At 28.7% G+C, this 25,655-nt stretch overlaps 5 protein-coding genes across 9 annotated transcripts; 3 read left to right on the top strand and 2 right to left on the bottom strand.

Annotated features, from left to right (window-relative positions):
- The first annotated feature begins 201 nt into the window (after positions 1-201).
- On the top strand, positions 202-6,193 carry LOC105364986 (doublesex- and mab-3-related transcription factor A2). The gene is made up of 4 exons (XM_011503032.1): positions 202-405; positions 2,664-2,920; positions 3,501-3,837; positions 5,876-6,193. The coding sequence occupies exons 1-4, from the start codon at positions 202-204 to the stop codon at positions 6,116-6,118; spliced, it is 1,041 nt and encodes a 346-aa protein (XP_011501334.1). The 3' UTR covers positions 6,119-6,193.
- Positions 6,194-7,691: 1,498 nt separating this feature from the next.
- On the bottom strand, positions 7,692-11,895 carry hyx (cell division cycle 73 hyrax). The gene is given in 7 exon segments (XM_011502987.1): positions 7,692-7,995; positions 8,191-8,332; positions 8,638-8,706; positions 8,709-9,026; positions 9,571-9,859; positions 10,244-10,829; positions 11,765-11,895. Coding segments are annotated over 7 exon segments (1,572 nt in total). The 3' UTR covers positions 7,692-7,958.
- Positions 11,896-13,320: 1,425 nt separating this feature from the next.
- Hou (GID complex subunit 8 homolog protein Houki) lies at positions 13,321-14,934 on the top strand. Of its 2 annotated transcripts, none has more exons than XM_011502988.1 (4): positions 13,321-13,590; positions 13,857-13,991; positions 14,201-14,595; positions 14,682-14,934. In XM_011502988.1, exons 1-4 carry the CDS (start codon positions 13,572-13,574, stop codon positions 14,856-14,858), a joined length of 726 nt encoding a protein of 241 aa, XP_011501290.1. In that variant the 5' UTR covers positions 13,321-13,571; the 3' UTR covers positions 14,859-14,934. The 2 variants fall into 2 exon arrangements, with proteins under 2 accessions (XP_011501290.1, XP_011501291.1); XM_011502989.1 differs by lacking the exon at positions 13,321-13,590 and adding an exon at positions 13,728-13,763.
- A 506-nt stretch (positions 14,935-15,440) lies between these two features.
- LOC105364952 (nucleoporin NUP53-like) lies at positions 15,441-17,103 on the bottom strand. Its single transcript, XM_011502990.1, has 3 exons — positions 16,953-17,103; positions 16,364-16,670; positions 15,441-16,165 (listed from the first exon to the last, which is right to left on the bottom strand). Exons 1-3 carry the CDS (start codon positions 17,061-17,063, stop codon positions 15,606-15,608), a joined length of 978 nt encoding a protein of 325 aa, XP_011501292.1. The 5' UTR covers positions 17,064-17,103; the 3' UTR covers positions 15,441-15,605.
- A 508-nt stretch (positions 17,104-17,611) lies between these two features.
- Positions 17,612-20,084, top strand: LOC105364953 (nucleoporin NUP53-like). Of its 4 annotated transcripts, none has more exons than XM_011502992.1 (4): positions 17,612-17,705; positions 18,507-18,617; positions 18,900-19,206; positions 19,405-20,084. In XM_011502992.1, the coding sequence occupies exons 2-4, from the start codon at positions 18,507-18,509 to the stop codon at positions 19,962-19,964; spliced, it is 978 nt and encodes a 325-aa protein (XP_011501294.1). In that variant the 5' UTR covers positions 17,612-17,705; the 3' UTR covers positions 19,965-20,084. The 4 variants fall into 4 exon arrangements, with proteins under 4 accessions (XP_011501294.1, XP_011501297.1, XP_011501296.1 ...); XM_011502995.1 differs by lacking the exon at positions 17,612-17,705 and adding an exon at positions 17,805-17,833; XM_011502994.1 differs by lacking the exon at positions 17,612-17,705 and adding an exon at positions 18,364-18,420.
- Positions 20,085-25,655: the final 5,571 nt, after the last annotated feature.

Here is a 25,655-nt window from a genome sequence, read left to right on the forward strand (position 1 = left end):
ACCATCGGATTATTTTTTTTTTTTTACTGAAACAATTTGTCATTATACTTGCTTCGCTTTATGCCGAGAACAGATAAACCGTTCCCTCCGTCGCCTCCAAAGCGACCACTAGGTACGTAAAAATTTCTAAGAATGGCGAAAATAAAATCAGTTCGGCAATTGAAAATTTAGTGATACGTAAATTAGCGGATTGGGAAAGTCATGTTACGAGGGAAGCCGAAAAAGATAGAGGAGGAAAAGGATGCGTGCGAGGAGCTGAAGCAGCGGAGACCGAAATGCGCGAGGTGCAGAAATCACGGGCTTATCTCGTGGCTGAGAGGTCACAAGAGGGAATGTCGATATCGTGATTGTTTTTGTCCGAAATGTTCGCTGATTGCTGAAAGGCAACGAGTAATGGCTGCTCAGGTAAGGAATTACGCGTCCCGTAACTTATGACCGGCAAATTATTGCGGTTTAATCGTGAAATCTTCGTGGATCGAAGGAGAATGTCTTGATTTTCAAGATTAGGACACGCACTCCTTCAAAAAAATAGTAGTAAAAATAGAAGTCATGTTCTGCTTTATTCATGGTTATCATTTTTCAACTTATAATTAATAAATCAAGTCGAAGTTATTGACTAATATGTGTTCAACGTTATCGAGACGCGCAATGATAACAATGAAATTAACCCCCTTCGAAAATAATTTTTGAATGTAAGATTAGAATGTCAATATATAAGATCGTCACTATTTTTTAAGGATAACGAAGAAGAAAATTATGATTAAGTTTTAAGGGAGACGCTATCAAATCTATTGATATTAAGCATACGTTTTTAAAATTAATAGTGAATTAATGCTTATGATAAAAATTTTACTCGTATAACATTTCAGTTTTTAATATAGATAAATTGAAATATTATTTACAATTAAGAATCTGAGAGATATTAAAAACAATTTATATATATATATATATATATATATACATATATATATATATTCATTGTGATATTCATTTAATTATAATAATGGACAAGGAAATTGCTGATAAAAATGTTTAAGCAATTAATTTGGTTCTTAAATAAGATACATATTTAAAATAGACAATAGTTTTAGTTAATACACACACGCACACGCGCGCGCGCACGCACACGTATTAATATTAATATAAACAGATATTTAAAAGTTTGCGTGATCTTGCAGACAAATAATAATATACCTATATATATATATATATATTTAAATTTAATGAAATTATATAGTTATAAGTTGTCCACAAGATCACGCACACATTGAACAAATATTGTGCTTATATCAATATTTGATTAAATACCACGCGAATAGAATTTATAAATAACAGCTATAGTAGAATTATAAATTACTTCTCATTAAATTATCGTATTATGTTTACTCTTCAACATATAAAAAATAAATCTAATTAAGTATATAAATATCAAATAGATTATCCTCTCATTTTCTATTAGTTTTATATTAATATTAGAATTATAAATAATGATTTTTAAAAATTATGTATAAGTATTGAATAATCAAGAAATATGTTTAACAATTTTTAATACTTTCTGCCGATAATAGTATTTGTAATGAAATAATTATCATTTTAATGTAGTATAAAATATAGAATATCTAACGTAAAAGAATATTATAATTTTTTATCGTCTATCAACATTTTTCGGAAATTGAAAAGAAGTTAAATTATTAGACTAATGTAAAACTAATAGAAAATATAATAATATTCAGATTAAGATATCATATACGAAGGAAAAATATTGTTTAACGAAATATAGGAGAAAGCATTTAATGCAACATTGTAATATAGTAAAATATAATTTAATACAATAAATGGTAATATATTTTATAATAAAATAGAATAACCTAAATATATATGCTACATAATATAATATAATATAATAATCTTAAAATTTATGCAATTTATGTATACGTCATAAGATCCGAAATCAGATTAAAGGTTTATTAAAAATTTCGAGTAAAAATAGAAAAGAAAGATATGAGATACTGTTGATGGTCAATAGTAGAATGTGAGGGAGACGGCAAACAAACGATTCAATCCTTGCAGAAGAGTCGAATCCATTAACATGACATACGGTGTTGATTTTCATTTCTGTTTACACGAGCATTACGACACCCGATCTCTTACCAATGGGGGATTATGATGACGATGGCAGCTCACGTAAGACTTGATATATTCTTCGTAGCACTTTGTCGAGAGATTTTCGTGTCGCTGTATTGTATTGAAGTCTCTACACTTTAAATAGATTGGATTTTGATACGATACTCGCCTATATGAACGAGGGCATCGATTAGACATTGTTGATGTTAGTAAACGTCGAAAGTATGATTATTGACTGAAAGAGGGCGTATAATAAATTTTCGTTTATAAAAATTATCAATAACTCATATTTGATAGATGGTGCGATGTAAATGATCGATAAAAATAGATTGTAATGTAGTGTAGGGTGACGGAAAAAACTGACTTCTCGTAAAATGATAATTATTAGCAGGAGCGGGGAATTTGGCGTAGTTTGACGGAATGTACGGAACGGACGCGATTTATTAAAATTCATTAAATTTGGAAGAAATTAAAATTTCCACGACGTTGGACGGGCAACTGAGAACAATGAACAATGTTTTTTCCATTTATCTTTTAAGGTTGCATTAAAAAGGCAACAAGCAGCCGAAGACGCAATTGCACTGAGTATGGCTAAAGTGACAACTGGCCAGAAAATGAGTCGTCTGCCACCAGGAAAAATCTTTGGTATGACCGTAACAGATCCAGACACATACAACAACAGATCAAAGCTAAATTCAACCAATGATTCTTCTGTAGATACAATATACGGCAGTGTAGCGAAAAATATCGACCGAGAACAAAACGATACTAATAATCTTTCGAATTTATCTAGATCGTCGAGGAAAACGCTAAAGGTAAAATAACTTATTTATCATACGTATTCAGTCAAGAATATCATATGACAAAAGCGAAGATGATACTGGTTTGTTAAAAAAAAAAAAAAAAAAAAAAAAAAAAAAAAAAAAAAAAAAAAAAATAGAAATACAGTAATTCACTTACACTATAATTCTTCGACTTTTGCTCTTGTCTTCTGTGTATTATGTGTTCACGTGTGCGCGCGCGCCCGTATCAATGGGTACATTAGTTTAATAGAATATTTTTTATAACAAGACTACCCACCGACTCTGCACAAATTAACAAATATAACAGCTCGATAAGTCAATTTTTAACAAATATCGCGCGCCATAGTCGTATCCTTGAAAATTCCAAATTTAAATATAGTCAAAATTTAAATATAGTCGCCGTTATATGAGATAGAAATACGCGCGCACACGTGCATTGAAATTATCGCTTAGTCGTAAGATGTGTCACACGCTGAAATCAAAGTGAATGATGGCTTATCTATTGGAGCAGTGCTCGCAATTGGAGGATATGGATAAGCTAGGACCGATCTCACCGGCATCTAATCCCACGAGCAAATCCTCGGGGATAATCTCGCAATCGTCGATCGACACTTTGGCGCGTCTGTTTCCAGGGACGAAGCTGTCGGTTTTGCAGCTGGTGCTTCAGCGCTGCGAGCAAGATCTGCTCAAGGCCATCGAATACTTTTCCAGCGACAAGGAGTGCACCTCGGCCTTCCACCCGCCCGCAATCGCGCAATCGCGGCAGCCCGACGAGGGTGTCGTGTCGTCCACGGCTGCGCGACAAATCGCAGCCGATGTGGCCACCATGCAAATTCCTCTGGAAAGGTCGAGCGACGCTTACGCGTTGCCGCCACTTTACTCGGCAAAACTTCATGCCGATAGCCAGCTAGTAAGTAGTAGTGAGCCCTATCGAATTTGTCTCTCCATCTTCCACACGCGGCTTGTCAAGCGCGCGCGAGCCAACGAAAGGAAGCGATATATATATATATATATATATATATATAGAGAGAGAGAGAGAGAGAGAGAGAGATATATAAAGTTTGTTAATACGAGGAAAACGTTTTATTTTTAATCAAATGATGGGTGAATAACTTTGCACCGTTTAATACATCGCGAATCAACTGGAGGAATTTTCGTTGGACTTATGTAAAACCGCGTGCAGAGTCGTAAATCGTAGCTTGTATGCACACGTCGAAAAATCGCGCGCTTCCGATTACATGTCAAATAAGTAAATACATTAGCCTCTTTTAATCTACAATACAACGTGTATTATTAACGTTGCAGTACTTTTATTCAAACTAATGAGAGCGAGACCTTTAAAATTTATAATAACTGGAAAATTTTAACCAGTAGACCTTTTACTAGTTGTAACTCTACTTACAATATTACGTAATATAATCAATTACATATATATATATATATATATATATATAATTTTTATTTAAATCTTATACTTATAATAATATATAAAGATAATATGCATATGATGAACCGAATATGTATTCATTAAAATTGCTTTGATTATAAATGAATCATTAGAATATATTAAAATTCTAGATTTATCGTATTTTTTTAAAGATTTTTATTAATTACGTTATATTTTTGTTATTGAGCTGCTGGTTTCTTACGATCATCGAACAACTTATTCCAATAGTCGATGCTCTACCTTATCAACTTTTTCAAGTTTTATAAAGTAGTATATTCTTTTATACATCATCCGTGCAAAATAAGTTAATTATTAAAAAAAAAAAAAAAAAAAAAAAAAAAAAAAAAAAAAAAAAAAAAAAAAAATCATGTAAAACATGTAAATCATTCGTTGTTTCAATCCCCACGTATTGTTTATTCTGTATTGCTTTTATCATAAATAGTCGGTTATTCTTAAAATCGGATTGTAACGCATAAGTTATGAATTGACTAGAAGCTCAGTAGGATACATTGATTATGCTATTTTTTCAAATCTCTCTCTCTCTCTCTCTCTCATGATCGCATATAATACCTATAATATACTGTATGTTTTCCTTTTCAGATCGCGCTCTCTTTAATTTCTCTGGCTAATTTCCATCAGATTTTACTTTATAGAATTAATGCTCGTTTAAAAGTACTTTAATGGAAAAAGCTTTAATTAAATTATATTTTTGGTTTCTACACTCGGATACTATTTCTCCTGTATTGTGAAATTTTACCAAATAAATTATTATTAGTCTTTCCTAATTAATAAATTCTTTTGATTCTGTCAACGATGCTTTCATTCTTCATTTATAACAAATCATGATATTTATCGTAGATGGTAGTTATACAATTTTCAAAAGTCATTATTTCTTCATCGTATCGTCATCACATTTTGCTCTATACCCTTCCTCATTCTATCATTTGCGAATTAAACGGGCAAAATTAATAGAAAATACTTATTAATTACAAAATTAGGTTAACGACAATTAAAGACCAAAATACAAGTCGATAATTACGAAAATGAAAAGGTAGTAGTAGATTATAGAGCCATTAATAATGATTAATTATTAGAATCAATTTTCCACCCATCTTTGATCTTTAATGTCTTAAAGCGGATCTTTCCCGGTAGTCGGCGCTCGTCATCCAGACCCAATTTCCGAATCAATGCATCCCGGCTTTGCGACGAGTCGTGTAATAAATTTTGACGGGAAATTAAATATCAATGAAATCCAAATACCACAATCGTTTCAACTCTCCCAGTTGAGCACTCCCGTTCCTCATTACTATCCAGCATCCGCGCGCCCACACTCAATTTCGCAAAATCACGAGCCGCACGCGCGCATTAGATCTAATTACACTTCAGCCCAAAGTTAGTCTCGAATTTTTCTTGCAATTGACTCTGCAGAAAAAAAAATCCGGTTACGCTCTCTTTCCCAGCAGCCAATTAATCGATCGTCTATTTGGCTGTCCCACAACAGGGATGCTGTTTCCTCAACGTCGTATCCGACTCTGTACCAAGGAGCCTCGAAGTCTGCACCGCCGGCTACGCCCGAGGCAAGCCAACCGTCTACGAACGAAACATCTTCGAGGCAGGATTGCAGCAGCCGCAGCCACAGCTACCCCAAAGGCCCATCTTTCATTTGCCGTCCTTCATTCCGCGGATACCTTGCGTGCAGCCCAACTGCTTTCTTTGCTACAAGTACACTTATGAATGTCCTTAATTGAAAAAAAAATTCCGTGTAATCATCGATTCAGCGGTGGGCCATTTCAAATTTATAATTATCATTAGATCACGAAAATAAACGAGACGTATTAATTAATCTGCTATTGTGTGGTGATTGAAATTTTTTTTCCATCCCCTATCCGCTCGCCCTTCTCCACACCGACCACTGTCATTGCAATGTACTAATGGTAATTATAAGTTTCCGATGAAACTTTAGCGTTTCGATTATTGATTTTTTGCAGACTCACTGCGTGCGTAAGCTATGATACGAAAGAATAATATACGCACGAGCGCACGCACAATCACAAGCACACGCGCACACACGCACACACGCACACACGCACACCCATATATACATAAGAATAACTTTTAGGTATTTATTTATTTTTTTAATTAATCAATAACTCTTATAACATATTTCAACTTACTGAAGATTTCTTCCTTCTCCAATAACTCACGCACACGCTCAAGTATCTTACCTTACTAAAGACCATAGTTAAATTGCAAATATGTTTTATATTTTTAATAATTTAAAAAGATTTACGATTGACGTGATATCGGTAGATCGTGCAATAGATGAATAGATGATTTCGTGAACATAAAGTGAATAAGAGGAGGGTTTTTATTGAGTATAGACTAATGAATAATAGTTGCAATCTTGAAAATTTTTATTCAAAAAAGGTTTCTCCAATAAATTTTTGTAATCGTTTAAAACTGTTACTAAATAATTAAATTACATTTATGATAATAATTGCTTTTTCCATGTTTCATTCCTGAACACATTATATACAATACATTTCTTTAGGAAGAACTAACAGACTGAATTAGACAGGTATGTTGCAATGGCGTCTATACGCACTAATAACACAATTTCTTTCATCAGACAGGCAAATTTCATACTACGAACAATTCCACCATGCACTCACAAACTCTTAATTAGGGTAGTAATAATAGCAAATAAGCGGCAATGATTTTTCATTATCTTATCAAAGTCAATATTATTAAATTAAATTAATAAAATTTTAAAATTACTTTAAATTTTTATTATTCGTCATATTTACTCATTATCTATTTAGAAGTAAATTCAATATTTGAATTTGAAAATGGTAGAGTAATTGATAAATTGGAAGTGCGAACATGCGCGAGGATGCGTATAATATCGTATTAGAAAGACAATTTCAAGCTACCAATTGAACGTGTAAATAAAACTGTACTATATATATATATATATATATATATATATATATATATATATATAAATATGCACATGCAAAAGTATACACATATTTATACGCATATATGCTTGCATACATACATACATACATACATACATACATACATATATATATATATATATATTTATGTATTTACGCGAAGAATGGAAAGAACAATAAATCGAAACGAGGCCAGGGAAATCGAGTTAGAAAGATTTGATCGGATGTATAAACAAGTGAATGACCGCAGGGGTTTGTTTTAACGATTTCCTATGGGCACGAAAGTGAGATGGAAAACTAAAGTACACGGAGAGTAAAGCATTATGATTTCACCGTGACTTTTGTAGATTTACCGTGACTTGAATTACACCCAGCGTATCGCCCTTTAACTTTTTGCCGCCGGAAACTAAACTAAATTAAATTCACGCACACTTTCCCATACACTTTTACATTACAAGCATACAGATGTATACACATTATATGCGGGCGCGTGCGCGCGCGCTGAGCTCAATAAGATTGACGAATTCGATTAAGGCGCAGCAGCTCAACGCGATGATGCATACACTTTCTTCCCAGCATCTTTTATTCCATAAAATATATGTACATGGTGTTTTATTACTGTATTTAGAATCGCAGATGTGCCTTATGCTTAATCATGTGCCTAAAAATAAGAAAAATATATTTTTATTACTTTCAATTATTTACGTAATAGAATTTTTTTTGTCACCACTGTAGCTAATAATTTTTTAAAGTAGCTAATAAAATTTTTAGCTTTTACAGTAACAACACGCGAATTTTCATGTTTTTTTTTTCTTCAATTTTCATATAAAATTATTTTCATCTAAATCCTACTTACTTATCTAGGACTTCCCAAAATTTCATTATGGCTGCTCTGTCCAAATGCCTTTTAGTCTTGCTGAGCTCAATAACCGTAACAGCCCAACGAGCAACATTTGCATCGATACGCATTTCATCGTATTTTATATGAAATGCACATACTGCAATAAGAATTTCAACGTTATATTCCATTTGTCTTATTATTATTATTATTATTATTATTATTATTATTATTTTTTTTTTTTTTTTCGAACTACAATTAACAAAATATTTCATGGTAATATTATTGACCTTGAATTGACTATAATTAATGGCTAAAATATCTTGATTATTTATTATATCGGTTAGTTTTATATGTCCCTTGCATTGATAGTTAAAAGTCAATAACCGTCATTTTCATTATGATAGAGAATTTTAGTTTGCAGATATATCTTTCCAAAGAAATATTTAAAGGTTAATTAATCACCCTTGGAAAATATTTCTACGGGATTGCCGTCGAAGGGCCATCCCTTAAATTGCCAGGCCGGCCCCATCTTTCCCAATCAGCGTTCGTGAGCTTTTGAGGATTATCAACAACACGATATGGCACGGTGAAGCCGGCATCCTTGCGCCTCTGCAATAAAACTTCATTCTCACGCTTCCAGCCCATTGCACGCTTATCTTCATTCGAAATATATTTCAAGTCTTGTAGTATGTCCTTGGCATTGTACATTGTAATGAGTGACGTATTGGCACTGGGAATGATGATGATGGGTGTGCGGCTTGGTCGCTTGTTCTGGGCCGCTTGCTGTGGCGTCAGTTTAGCAGCTGAGGTCGGTAGGAGGCCGGATGTTGGCGTTGCACTTGGATTTCCAGCTGAAAACGACAATTGTACGCTTGAATAATAAACGCGATAATAAAATATCGTATAATTATACTACAAATTGTAGTACTCGTTACGGGTCTAATTACGCATGAATCGTCACGTTCATACAAACGTTTGTTGTCATTTGTTGTACATCTATTTAAGGGAAAGTTAGATTATGATCGAAAACTATCATACAAATGTCATTTCTATCTTTATTATCATTATCAAATATCTTATTAATTTTTTCTCTTTTCTTTTTTTTTTCTTTTTTTTTTTGACTATTTAGTACATGTCAGTATTATTATATAGAAACATATAGGAACTCACATAGGAACTTTTATACGGTAAAGATTTACTTAGATTTCGTCCAGTAGGGATCATTAAGTTTGTAAAAAAATGTACGAAGCTTGTGGTTTAATGTTTATAGAAATACAACAAAATTCAACTAATGTTATATCTAAATGAACACGTTGGCGATTCTTACATCAAAAGCAATGTTTATTTGATAAAAGTCATGACTCTAACTAACCAAATGAATATTTAAATACATACAAGAAGTTGGCGAGGGTTTCCTAATAGCTGGATTTGTTCCTTCTGTTACGGACTTTAACGTCATTCCATGGTATGTTCCCATAGTATCAATTTTAAATCCTTCGGTTTCTTCTTTCTGACGAATAAATCGTTCCTGATCGTAACGATTATATACGGCTGGTTGTGGCAATGGTCTCATTGGAGTTGAACGTGGCGTGACCATTGGGGTTGGAACCATTGGACCCTTCTGTCTGCCTTCTTCTCTTGCTTTAATACTTTGTAATATCGCAAAGATATTTTTTGCAAATACCTAAATATAATAAAAATTTTAACAGAAATCCCAGTAAAAGTTTCCATTTTCATTAAGCTAAAGTATCAAGCACTTTTCATTCTTTATTTATTCTTTATTTACATTTGTAGTTCATAAACATTTTGTACATAGATTATTATATACTATTTAATTGTTTTGAAAGAAAAATTCAGTAGTCGATGGTCTATTAATACAATAGAGATAAGATTTTGTTTTACACTAAATAAAGAATATTGTTTACAAAGTGTTTATTACGTTTAGAAAGAAAAAAAAAAAAAACTGCTACAGACTTTCAATTATGTATTTTTACACTTATTTTAACATAGTAAGAAATTTGTAAAAAAAATTAGATTTAAATTTCCGATTAGATATAAATAAATATACCTTTCCACTACTTTGTAAAATAGTTGTCCTTGTTCGCCACTGTCGTTCTCTCGAAACAATATCCTTCGTGTCATCAACATCCATATCCAAAATAACACGGAGATCTGAACCCATTCCAATGTCATCATTTTCCTTAATAGTAGTACGTTTTTTAGCAAGTCGTTTAGCTTTAATTGCAGCAATTTTTTCAACAGACATTGCTTCTGAAAGCGATTTAATATTTTCAACGGTAACGGATGCTTCTTTAGGAGCATCCAATCTTGCAGCCAATTGTTCTTTGACTTTTTGAACGTGTGTCTCTTCAAAGCGAGGCTTCTTTGAAGATCCACTTTCCAATCCATCTTCGGCAGCTCGTTTCACTTGTGTAGGGATTTCAAGAGGAGCTGACTTATCAATGGCAACCGAAGTCGCTGTTTCACCATTTAAATATGCCAATAAATCTTTTCTATCTGGTCGACGCACAACTGGAATATTTTCAGTAGCTGCCTGCCGCACATACACAGGATGTGTAAGTTGAACATGTTTCAGTAAAAAAAGCAGACACTCAAGTGTATAATATTCCTTTGGAGCACCTTCTTTGCCAGACCTATTAACAAAATTTAGTTTCTCGTTATTTCTTATATTTTTCGTACAAACAATTAGAATAGTTTAACAAAGTTATCTGTCACGTGTGTAAAGGCTTGCAATTTTTTCAAAAATATTTTTAAAATACTGTTTATACTCCTTCAAGTATACTTTGATAATCTGAAATTCGTTGAATAGTGACAATTTTATTACAAAACACCTATTAAGTATTAATAATGGTAATGAGGTAAAATTAAAAAAAAATTCCTCTTACAAACTATTTGTTTCAATTACAAAGATTGATTTTAATGTATGTACATATGGAAATGCTAATCTAAAATCTAAAAATTTACAGAAAAATAATGTTTATTATTATAATGTAATTTACAAGAAATTATTAATAGCATGAGTTTTAGAATGTATATATAAAATTCTTCTATTGTTTCAATTCAATCAAACAAAAATCAAAATCATCAGAAACAAAATGTAAAAAAATAATATAATTAATTCACGTTCATCATACAGTTAATGAATCCTAACATTCTTCAAAAAGAATTAACAAAACTCATTTGAAAATAAATATAAATAATGATAAATAAAGTAAATTAGTAATTTGATTAAAACACTTTCTAAATATAAGAGAATTGTTTAACATTTAACTCAGTTTCATTCCGTATGGTAGTTAATAAAAATAAAACTAAAGTTATGTCATAATTAATAGTAATGATAAAAATGCAATGTTAATACAAAGTAGACGTACAGTAAAGCCGAAAGAAATTGAAAAATACGCTAAACTTTGAAAATAAGTAATATTTCACTGAAAACTCTATGATGAAGCGATAAAACACGCATTGTTTACAAATATGCTTCTAGAAACGAATGTTGCACCAGATGCAGGTGTGTTGTGATAAAATTCGCCGAAAATAAAATTTTAGCCACTGTGTTTTAAGTTCTCACCCGTATGTCAAATAATTTGTTTTAACGTTCTTCGGCCATGAAAATTCACCAAATATAATTTGTTTATCACGTTCAATAATTTCTTTTTTATTAACATTATACTGGCGAAGCAAACTTAACGGGTCCGCCATGTTTATGCACACTAACCATCTGGGTAACTGGTAAGGTCTGTTCGCTTGGAACGACAAGTTACGATCGTTGGATGACGTGACGATTCTAAGTTCGTTATTTCCATTAAAATGAATGCGAACGTAAACAGGTCTTAACACGTTTTTTGAAAATCATCGGTTCCTTTCCTTTGTTTTTTTCTTTTCTCTCTCTCTCTCTCTCTCTTTCTTTTTTTTTTTTTTTTTTAAATATTTATTTTTTTATGGCCATACGAAAATATACCATATTATATTTATTGTAAATTTATTTATTTATCGTATTGAACGGTGACGGTAGTCACTTCTAATTACGGTTTTATACAATTTCCTAATAAATCTACAATTGTTTCACTTAACATCGAGAAAGTTTTTCTTAACATAATTATCCGCAAATTGTTTGCTATAAAATTTATAAAATTTATAAAATTTATTAAATACGTAAATATTTATTAAAAGATTTATTTTATAAGCTTATGCACTAGTAAGACGCCAATTATTTTACAAGGTTTTCCAGTGAAATTATTATTAATATTATTATATATTAAATGACATTGGATAATGTAATGGTAAAATACTAAATAATTTTTAGATTTTTCAAGTCTGCTATAATATTATTTGTGAAAATATGGTAAATCTATCATTTAAATATTAATCTACGTTTGATATTTATCGACCCAAGAAACTCAATCTTCTTTATTTAAATAGATTAACACGTTCTTCGATTTAAGTGGGCGTCAGTGTGCAAATACATAAGAAATATTTATAAATTTGTTACGAATTGACAAATAGAAAATTCGAGGTCCTTGATAATGTGATTTTTTAAACTCTTAATAATGTTTTAACCTTCGATAAAGGAGAATAATTTTTTTTAATGGTATTGCACAAGCTTCCTATTGAATTTGCCATTCTATTTATATAATTATTATTTCATTATTTAAAATTTATCATTCAACGCTTAAATGCTGTGTTACTTTTTTCCGATTTAATGTAGCAATGTATTATGATTTATACGTTTAACTTTATGAGATTTTGGACTTTGCTTCGTCTAAATGTACGAAGGAAAGGATTAATATTAAATGTTCTTCAATTATTCAAATGCCAATTGAACTTAAATTAATCAATTAGTTTTCATTTAATTTCAAATAATTGCCATAGATTTTATAGCATTCGATTAATGTGTATCGATGATTTAACAAAATGCATCAATCATTCTGTTAAAATAGTATCCGAGTGTCGATTGTAGGGAAGTTCGTAATATCAAGTAAAATAAATATTAACTATTTATTTTATTGAAAAATGATAATCACAAGTTACATACTTACCGCCACTGTGCGGTCTACTCGAACTTCAACTTCGTCGTAAAGTTCGTTGTAATGATTGTAATAGGGCGAAAGTGACTTATGCCTAACTTCAGATTGTCACGAGTATTGGAGTCATCGGAGAGCAAAACATTTTCATTGTTTACGAAAATTTCCTCATGGTGGTAGAGAAAAAATAGTTATGTAAAAATCAGGCTAAAGGCTAGTGAGAGCTTTGTCTGTAAATTATTTCTGCAGTGTATACTGTAGAGGAGTAAATTTTTAATTTTACAGCCACTAAGTTTGTGACTTTAACGAATCGGAGCAATTTCGATTGTACATTTTCATTTTCAAGTGCATGTTATGATAGCGAAGTTCAATGGTAATTAACTACAATCACTAATATAAATTTGAATTTAGATATAAAGACATAATTATAAAAAATTTTCAGGTATAAAATTTTTGGGCATTTAGGCATTTCTGCTTATTAGTAATTATATAAATATGTTACAAAGCAACGAAACTTTTTTTGATCTTCTATTTTATATTATGAATGTATTGAAAAGCATTAAATATTCATTTAATTTAATTATCCTTAAGAAATTTGGAACATACTTATTTGAAAATGTATATTTGTTTATTTCACAGAGTCTGCAAAAATAATGAGTTTTAGTGATAAGCAAGACAGTATGTCAAAAGATGAATGGATGGCAAAACTTGAAGAGGGTTCACATATTCAACGTGTACAGATGAATAATCTTATTATGAATTACCTCGTAACTGGTAAGCAAAGCTTTTATCATTAAGAATATTTATATATTTTTTAAGTATAAGAAAATATTTGATATATGTTTTATGTGTACTAAAATTGATATTACGTTACCAGTTTATGTAATTTCTATTTACACAGTATGTATTGAGGTATATGATTATAGTAATTTACAGATGATTTTTATTATACATTATTATATTTATGAGAAAATAATTTTTAGAGGGTTTCAAAGAAGCTGCCGAAAAGTTTCAGCAAGAATCCGGTGTTGGGCCGACCGTGGAATTAAATTCTTTGGATGATAGAATTCGTATTCGAGATGCTATTCAAAATGGTCGTATCGAGGAGGCTAAGGAGTTAGTGAACCAACTTCATCCAGAATTATTGGATAATGACAGATACTTGCACTTTCATTTGCAGCAGCTTCATTTGATTGAGTTGATTCGTACTGGACGTATCGAAGAAGCTCTACAATTTGCCCAGGAACAATTAAGCGAAGCTGGCGAATCGGATGAAAATATTTTAAGCGAACTAGAGCGCACTTTAGCTTTATTAGCGTTTGACGATCCACAAATGAGTCCTTTCAGTGATTTATTACTTCCAACACATCGACAGAAGGTACACTTAATTCATATATTTAAAATCTGCTGCATCTCAACAACTATACAGACAAACAATTTAATTCGTATCATTTTTAAACTTAGATTGCAAGTGAATTAAATGCTGCAATATTAAAAATGGAACATCAAGAATCTACTAGCCCACGACTGAATAATTTATTGAAAATGATCCTTTGGGCTCAGGATGAATTAGATAAGAAAAAAGTGAAATATCCAAAGATGACAGATTTGGGTAATGCTACAATTGAAAGTCCAAAGTAACTTGAACGGAGATAAAGATAATTTTAAAATAGTTTTTATTAAAAACTTATAAACAAAACGAGATATTAATTTTATTACGCATCATGTAATCTCGTGCAAATTTATTTGTCCAGAGAGTTATATTAAATCATTATTAACTTATAGGTTTAGGTTTATTGGAATAATAATGTAAGCATTTTTTTTAGTAAAAATAAAGATTAATGCTTATTATATCTGTAGCATTACAAATTCTACAGTTCATAAAATTATTTTTATTTTAAATTAAAAATTTCACATATTTAATTTTCTTCAACGGAAATGATCGTACCGATTACTTCTCATCGTTATAGTAGTAAACAATTTCATTCATATTGTCTTTACACTTTAATATAAAATTCATTAAAGATAAATGATTTATTGAAAAACAATTTTTATTTCTCTTAATTACAACCTTGTTATAGAAGATTATAATATCTTACATCACAATATTAATAGCTTATTTTAAAACTTTTACAGGCACATGGTTAAAATTATTTGGCTAATATTACTTGTATGTAAAAATTGTCTAAATTCTTGATTAAAGTTGAATTATATAAATGATGTCTAATGTTAAAGAATAATATTTACATACACAAATTTATATTGCCAAAGATCATTAAAAAATCATTAGACTAACTTCTAACTGAAGGACCAATTGCGTTTTTAATATGAAATCACAATTTTGCTATTTGAGCATTCGTCAAGTAACAAAAACGTAAGGATCTTCCATCACCATCGAAAGACATATTCAATTGTCTTTGAAACTATTCCTGTGGCTTTATGTGGAATATTTTCTGGTGACCTAACAGCTTGTGGGCTTAAATGTTGGTTGTAACCAGAGACTAATGGTCGCGCATTTGGAATTTTATCTGGTGTTCTAGTAGAATTTAATCCAGAAATGCACGATGATTTAACAGGTGTGGAAAATTGCTTCATATTAGTAATTAATCTAGAGCGTAATTCCTTATCTGCACCAAGAATAACGCCTTCGTCAGTGCAAGGAATAATACCTATCATAATGGAGCCAGAAACAATATTTCCATTGCAAGCGAGAGCTCGTTGAGCTTCCTGTTCAGTCGAACATTTTAAATGGATCCAATTGCTCTGTGCATGTGGTGCAGGATGTTTATCAATGACCCTTACTCTGCTTGAAATATGCGATAAAACTGTATTTAAAGCACTTGTAGGGAACCCAAAAACTGTGACCCATTGCAGTAGTCCTTGCGTAGATTCGTTGTGCGTAGTATTAATTGGTGTATCACAGGTCGGAGAATTTAAAGTATTATTGCCTGAAAATAATTATAAAGACAAGATTGATTGTAATAAACATATATTGCTAATTGGCGTACATATTGAAAATGATATAAATTCATTATAATATATTCAAAGAGATAAAATAAACATTGAATAATACTTTTTTATTCAATATCTAATTTATATCTGATTAATTTTCATTAGATAAATATGGAAAATTTTAAATGTCTTACAAAATCCTGCTCCTAAGAGTCTCGATTGGTTCATACTATGATTATTTACTGGCGTGTTATTGGCATTACCCAATGACTGTCGGTTTGTCTCTAAGCTTTCATAAAGTGATTTTGTTGGAGGTCCACCAACATGATTTTCAATATTAATTTGCGATATACTTGAATTGCTACTCCCTCCAAACATTGCTTTTTGTCTATTTAATCTATTATCAGAATTAGAATAACTAGATACAGGAGTATTTAAATTTCCATGACTTGTGTGCGCAAAACGAGACGATTCAGGAGTTATTACTCCTATTCTGGTTTGCTATAATAGATAATGATAATAATTAGAAAATTTTTCATATAGACGATAGATGTAAATACTTTCATAAACAAATTTCAATCGTAATAAATATTTATAAAAAATTCATTATGCTTTAACGAATATCTATCTAAAAAGTGTAATATTGATTATATATTTGTTTTTGCTAACATTGGAATATATTATTACTTCAGCATATTCTATGTCATTTATTATATTCGAAATAGCTTTCTTCTACAATTACAGATTGGAACATTCTAAATACCATCTATAAACAACAATTACCACATTGTTATCTCCGAGCAGGAATCCTGGTAAATAAGCTGAATTAGCTCCTGCGTTATTTGGAGACTGAGAAGGAGTCGTGGTTGGGGATCCCAAGGCCATTGGCTCCATCTAAAGACATTGATTATTTTTCTTAAATTATTTATAACAATTTTTTTTCATTCATCACATATTTTAATTACACGTTAGCATATAACTTGCTTCTAAATTTATTAAGATATTTTGAAAATTAATTCCTATTAATGCATTGTATTAATATATTAACTTAATGCTTTGATATTAAATAATTTGATTATATATTTAAATGATGTTCAAACGCACAACGATTGGTATTGATGGTAGGCATCCTGCATACCCACCATCCATACAATAAACAGTTTTTCACTTTTATAATTATATAAATCAACAATAGAGCATATATGGTGATATTTAAAATCCTTACGATTACAAGGCCTACCTTTCAAATGAAAAAATTTGGAATTTAAGTAAAAAACCAAAAAGCGAGTTAGGAGCCTCAGGTACGTTACAATGCGAACGGACGAATGCCTCGTCGCGCGGCATTTCTGCTTCTGCGCAGTACACACTTTTGCCGTTTTGTGCGCGTGTGTGCGCATCTGTGGTTTGGGTTTTTAATTTTTATTAGAAAATTTTGGCGCTGATTGGATTGGAGTAATGGACATAATGTTTATTTAAGCGAAAGGACGACTGGGACTTAAAAGCGTTGGAACAGCTTGAAAATTGAAATGCTACAAAGTAATATATTTTTAAAGACTTTATTTATGAATTCGTATAAGCAATATTTTCATAAGAATAATAATTTTAAGACGTCATTGATTCCCATGCTGATTAATATTATAAGTTAACGTCGTGGCTGATATTTAGTAAAAATTCTTGTTTGACTAATATTGAATTTTTTATTATCGTGATCTTTTGATTAACAGTGGCATAAATATTTTATAGTGTATAAATTATTGACTTTATTACACAATAATTATCATTCTCTAGTATTTTTTTTGTTTTATATTTTTTGTTTAATATTAAACTCATTGTATTTTGTTAAACATGCATAGCTACGTATGTTATAAGGAAAAGTGACAAGTTTGTTTTCAGTGCTAATACAAATTGTAAATTCGTTTTCACTAAAAATGAATTCAATTTTATCCATGCAGAGTTAAGATGTTTCTATTATCTTATCCAACCAAACTTTTAAGATTAATCCATATAATTTTATTTCTTTGCTTATAAAGCGGGAACGTTGTTCATTATACACGTGAGGTTAAATTTATATCTTTCCTTCCAATTAAAACGTCGTATTATGTGTAATAAAAAATATTTAAAAGCATCATTAAATTATGAAGTATATTAATATAATAAAGAAGTCTTGTCCAATGAAGAAATTTATTATAACATAACCTAAAAAAATTGTTAAAATATTTTAACTAATGCATTAGGCTCATCAACAAATTATGTACTATCATGTGATTTTTTAGAATATGTCGTGAATGAAAAAAAAATTGTTATAAATAATTTAAGAAAAATAATCAATGTCTTTAGATGGAGCCAATGGCCTTGGGATCCCCAACCACGACTCCTTCTCAGTCTCCAAATAACGCAGGAGCTAATTCAGCTTATTTACCAGGATTCCTGCTCGGAGATAACAATGTGGTAATTGTTGTTTATAGATGGTATTTAGAATGTTCCAATCTGTAATTGTAGAAGAAAGCTATTTCGAATATAATAAATGACATAGAATATGCTGAAGTAATAATATATTCCAATGTTAGCAAAAACAAATATATAATCAATATTACACTTTTTAGATAGATATTCGTTAAAGCATAATGAATTTTTTATAAATATTTATTACGATTGAAATTTGTTTATGAAAGTATTTACATCTATCGTCTATATGAAAAATTTTCTAATTATTATCATTATCTATTATAGCAAACCAGAATAGGAGTAATAACTCCTGAATCGTCTCGTTTTGTGCACGCAAGTCCCGGAAACTCGCATTCTCCTGTATCTAGTTATTCACCTAATGAATATAGATTAAATAGGCAGAAAGCAATGTTTGGAGGAGGTAACATTGCAAATATATCGCAAATGGGCATTGAAAATCATGTTGGTGGACCTCCAATAAAATCTCTCTATGAAAGTTTGGAAACAAGACGACAGTCATTAGGAACTTCATATAACTCTTCGATAAATAATCAAAGTATGAACCAATCGAGACTCTTAGGAGCAGGATTTTGTAAGACATTTAAAATTTTCCATATTTATCTAATGAAAATTAATCAGATATAAATTAGATATTGAATAAAAAAGTATTATTCAATGTTTATTTTATCTCTTTGAATATATTATAATGAATTTATATCATTTTCAATATGTACGCCAATTAGCAATATATGTTTATTACAATCAATCTTGTCTTTATAATTATTTTCAGGCAATAATACTTTAAATTCTCCGACCTGTGATACACCAATTAATACTACGCACAACGAATCTACGCAAGGACTACTGCAATGGGTCACAGTTTTTGGGTTCCCTACAAGTGCTTTAAATACAGTTTTATCGCATATTTCAAGCAGAGTAAGGGTCATTGATAAACATCCTGCACCACATGCACAGAGCAATTGGATCCATTTAAAATGTTCGACTGAACAGGAAGCTCAACGAGCTCTCGCTTGCAATGGAAATATTGTTTCTGGCTCCATTATGATAGGTATTATTCCTTGTACAGATGAAGGCGTTATTCTTGGTGCAGATAAGGAATGTCGGACAAAATCGAATGTTAGTGCGAGATTATTTTCTACACCATCAAAGGGTACATGTATTTCTGGATTAAATACATCTAGAACCCCGGTTAGAGTTCAAAATGCTCGACCTTTGGTTTCGGGTTACAATCAACATTTGAATTCACAAGCTGTTAGATCACCAGAGAATGTTCCACATAAGTCAACAGATTTAGTTTCAAAAACACTTGAATACGTCTTTAGATGGTGAAAATAATTTTAATATTGATGGTATCGAACAACAGTCGGTAAATAAGTATTGTAATTTATGTTGAAAAGTTATTATCGATTCCTCTCTTGGAATCTAAAATTATAATTTTTTAAAATGAATGGCATTTAACATTCAGTTAGAAATTTGATTAATGTTTATTTAGAATAATATTATAGAAATACTTATAGTATTTTTATCTGACAGATAGACTTAGAAAATTAATAGGTTAAATTCTTATGAATTTAAATAAAATCTATATATTTCTTTAAATTAATTGTTTTTTTTTATTTATTAGATTTTATATAATAATGTACTTTTGTTTTAAATAATGAATATATTATGAATAAATTACTGTGAAAATGGCTATATTATGGAATAAAATAATAATATTGTATATTTTGTAGTAGTCTAATTTATATTATATAAGTTTAAATATATAATATATATGTAATATATAAGATATAAGTTTAAAATTGGTTTAGAGAATTTTCTTGTATATTAAATCTAAATTACAACTTTTTTTTTTTTAAATGATTAAAGTATTTATTATTATATTATTGTTATTTTTTTTGTTTAAATATGTCATTGTTATAGTTATTTGTAAATTGGAAATTACAATTCTTAGTTCAATTTCTTGTATACCATATAAGATTTTATAGTAATGTACATTAAAGATTATGTTTTCTGTCTAAAAACTATTATGTTCCTATGTATTAATATTATTATTCTATATTAATATTAAATATTTTTTTCTTAATTTAATTTTCAAATTTCATTCACATAATGTACAATGAATGTATGTGCATAAATAATGAATTTTTAATATATGAATTGTAAAAATGCAATGTTCTACAAGTTTATTAAATTGCAGAAGAAATATTTCTGTGGATGGAATTAATTATTTCTTTTCGAGTAATTTTATTTATCATACGATTAATTATATGTCTGTAGATATTTAACCGCATCTACATTATGATACAAAATTTCTTTCTGCTAATAATTGTAGATAACTAGTGTGATACAGTATATATTATATTCTTTGAACATGTCAATGAGAATATTAATCAATACTTTTTGTAAATTAGCACATATTGATAAAATGATTTTTTACTCCTAATTTTGTCTTTTATTATTTCAACGAAACTTAACTTAAATACTTAAATACTTACCATTTCATGATCTATTTTTTACTTTATATTGGAAATTACTGTAGTTAGCGGATTAATAAATAATGTGAAAGTATAAATGTCACAATTTCATGACAATATGAATCAGTACTACTAATTTTTATTTTATTATAAAAATTAGTTTAAACCTGGTTAAAAATTTTTTTTTTATATTTCGTATTTTTTAAGTGAGTGGAAAAAGTAATTTTTGTATTTAAATTGATTTAGATTCAACTGAATACCTTTTTAAATACCTTTTTAAAATTTTAATCTTTAACCACGGTGTTTTATTTGTGACGTTCTCCACTTAGTTATCCTACTTTTCTTCTGATATATAAACATTCTTGCGTGTCTTGGCGATGATTAAGATTATTAAATTATCTAAATTATCGGGAAATCCTAATGATTTAGAGATATTTTCTCGCAAGCTCGACACCTATCCGACTGTTTGAATTTCTTATCGTCTTTCAGTTATATGCCTGTTAGTTTGAATTTTTAAATGACGATTTTCTCGATTTTATTTTACTTAAGAAAGGCACTGCACGAATATAAATTTTTCAATTGTTAGACTTGGCTCCTAAATCAGCAGAATTAGCTTGAAAAACATTGTAGTTCGTAATCAACGCGTCAACGTAATCAAATCATTGCATAACAATTATTCATATTTAAGATTTAAAGGAACGTTAAAATAGACTTTTTTCGATACTTCTATAATTGTTTAAAATTGTTGACTGATATATTAATCTAACGCACTTTATCCTTTCAAAACGGCATCTTAATTATAATGTTTAAATATTGTTTTTCTAATATATTATTTAATAAGATTTTGAGAGTTCATGAAGAGGTTCTCTCTTATTTTTTCTTTCGTCGAATAGATTTTATTATTAAATATTAAATTTTATTATTTATACTCTAGTTAGAGAGACTTTTCCCCCTTTAACAGCTAGTTTTATGATCTTATTGAATTCGTTTAATAATCTTAATAACGAAATTTTTAATCAACAATTTTCCGTCTTGATCACGAATATTATTATTACCTCTAACCAAAATACCTACTAATGTACATTATATTTTCTTAATAATACGAAGTGTAACGAATGCTAAATTAATTTTTATCTATATAATTTTAATATTTTAATAATCTTTGGCGGTGTAGAACCTTTCATAAGGAATATTGCAGCAATAGTGAAAATCAATTGCTTGGCTTTGAGAAAAATAAATTTCGTAGAATCTATTAGAAATTCAGAATGAAACTTTTCGAATATTTTATGAACTTTTTATGATCGGAATACGTAACAATATGTATATATGATAAGGTTGAATTTTTAAACACGCGCTCCATTTACTTGCTTTATTGACTTAGCATATATAGCTTTTACCATTAATTTTTCATTTTCATCAATGTTATAAAATGCTGCCACGCTATAAATGTATTATTTTAACACTTATACATCTCTAATGTTAGTAAAAAATACTACTATTGTAAGAATGTTGATTTACTTTGTAAGCTTGTTAGCACCATATCTCGCAAAGCATTACTTTCTAGTGGTACTTCAACTTTAGAAAGTCAGTATTAACAGATAAGGCTTTTCAATAAAGATTTTGTTGAAGTTTTAATTTACCGAGAACGTCAAAAATACCGAGTACTTCAAAAATACATTTGTATGCTAGTAGATCATAGTAATTTACAAATAATCTTGTAAAACTTTTTTTTGTCTCCAGACGTCCTTCGTCCTGAATTTCAAATATTTTGTATGTATATTTTATAAGTTTTGTAACAACGTATCCGACTGTATTAATAATATAAATTTTTATAAAGATATGGATACGATAATATGATAACATAAGCAGATAATAAAACAATTTAATCCGATATAGAGCCACATTATATAATAATTTCATATAAAACGAGTTACCAATTCATTAATTGTTAAACAAAAATTTTTCTTTCAAAGGACTTAAAACTAAACATTCTGAACTATTCTTTTTACTGCATTTTTGATCATAAAAATGTATCTATCCTTTTTTTTTTATTCGACTATTCAAGCACATTGTAATTTGTTGATTTAAATAAATAGTAGTTTTTTTTATTTATTATTTTGATAGTTTTTAATTGTAATATTCAATTTATTAATTTATTAAAGATATGGCATTAAAAAACATGACTTTAGTAATTCAATAATTATGAGCAACTATATAGAAAAATACATAAAATATGTTCTTCCAAAATATAAATAATGTATTTTCCACAATTTTTGAATTAATTTCTATATAAAAGGGAACAAATAAAAATAGTGTAAAAATTCCAATTTATATCTTATATAATATACAACTAACAATTAGAAAAATATTATACGAATAATATTCATCTCATATATTTATACATCTAAGTTTAATATTTAGCGTTATAATGTACATGATATATACATTATCTATATACATGATATAATAATTATACATGAAATTAATGTATGTCAAAAAAATTTAAGAATAAAATGTAAATAAATTTTATGATTGTTGTGACTTACGAATTTTGTCGATACGAATAATTCATATTTTTAAATATTTCATTTAGATGTATGAAAATTCATTTACCATTATAAAAAATAAGAAATTAAATAATATGGAATATTCCTTTGAAATTTTCATATATTTTAGTTTTTGTAATCACTTTAAAAATATTGATAAATTGTATTTTAAAGTATCTTATTAAAATTTAAAATTAATGTATAATAATTAAAATTTCTGTATTACAAATTGTTATAAATATTATTTGTCTATTATTATTCATAAAAATCTATTTGAATTTGAATTTTTAATTTCTATTTGTATTAATTGAATTTACTATAATGAAGTTGATTCTATGTAATATTAAAATATAATAAGTTTATAAAAAATTTGCCTTTTGATATTAAACATAAATTTCTTCTTTTATAAATATTCAAACAATAATATCCGAAAATTTATTAATTTATCCCTTATATATAGTTTAAATATCATTAGTTATATTATTATATTATTATTATATTATTATTTAAATATTATTATATAGTATAATTATTAGTTTAATATTGTATTTAATATAGGGCATAAGTTTTATTGAGAATATTCGTTGCTTAAATGCAATTATTATAATAATTGGTACATCATAATTTGAATATCTATGGAAACATATGTACATATGTGGAATTATTGCAAAGTTTAATAAATGAGAATATTTAATAAAAATATAATAACTCAGCAATCCGATATTTTAAAAAATTGACATTTAGTTGCAAACGAATCGTGCTTCTTCTTGCGTATCTTAACAATAGCAAACGTAAAATAGAGTTTCAAATTATTATTGTATTTTTAAATCTTATTATAAGCATTTCCATTAAAAAATACTTATTATGACATTTTCACTATCTTACCTAATTTTTTACACATAGAAGATTAATGGAAAGGCTGAAATGTATAGGTACATTTTATATATGATGAGCGCAATGAAAGAAAAATGAGATGAGATATCTATGTGTGCGTTGACATATGTAAGCTAAAAAAGAAACAACGAAAAATACATATAACGGTTTTATATTTATCAGCAGGGAGATTTTTTTTTCGTAAGCTTAAGATTATATATATATATATATATATATATATATATATAATTGATCTATTGTAAAACATTAGACAATGAACTCATCTTTACTGAATACTTTACTTATCGTCTGCATATTCTTTTTTATAATCTTTATTTAGTTAATAATCTCATTCGGAATGGACTTTTTACATAATGTTTTTTTTTTTTAAGTTTTTTGATACTTATATTGACGAATGAACAATAAAACTGAAATCTGATATTTAGAACGTTTCTTTTCTTTATAATATGTCATTTGTAAGTATGCATGTATTTTTCATCCATTATGTATGTTATTTTACAGGTTTGATATTTTATTAATCCTTAAAATTCTGAATAATAATATATGCTTTCAAATAAAAATCATAATTTATTAGTATTATTTAATTTCAGTCATTCATTAAAAGAATATTATTTAGCAGACTGATTAAAAGACTTATGTAAAGAATTTCGTCGTCTATAAACATTATTAAATCGTCCAAAATTTATTAAATATATTTATCTATTATCAACAAATTATTAGAAATTTAATGGCAATATTACAAGTAAGAAGGTAGAATTAAATATATTTATAACGCCACTGTTTAAAAAGTAAAAATGAGAAAATATTTAATATAATTGTCCAACTGCTTAGAAGAAAAGCATAAATAGTTTAGTAAATAAATAATAAGACTAATGTGATACTTAATGGATAATCAATAATAGATTATACCGAAAGCAGTAGAATATGATAGACACTGTATATATATATTGGATTTGCTTTCAATTAATTTTATAAAAAGTAAAGTTCAATAATATTCTGATATTGTTACAATTCACTCTTGTAAACGAAAAAACTCTATTTTTAAAAAACTATTTTTTATAATCACGTTTTTTAATTCAAACTGAAGTGTCTACAAAAAAGCT

This window comes from Ceratosolen solmsi, unplaced genomic scaffold, assembly GCF_000503995.2.
Source record: "Ceratosolen solmsi marchali unplaced genomic scaffold, CerSol_1.0 scaffold61, whole genome shotgun sequence".
NCBI classification, from domain to species: domain Eukaryota; kingdom Metazoa; phylum Arthropoda; class Insecta; order Hymenoptera; family Agaonidae; genus Ceratosolen; species Ceratosolen solmsi.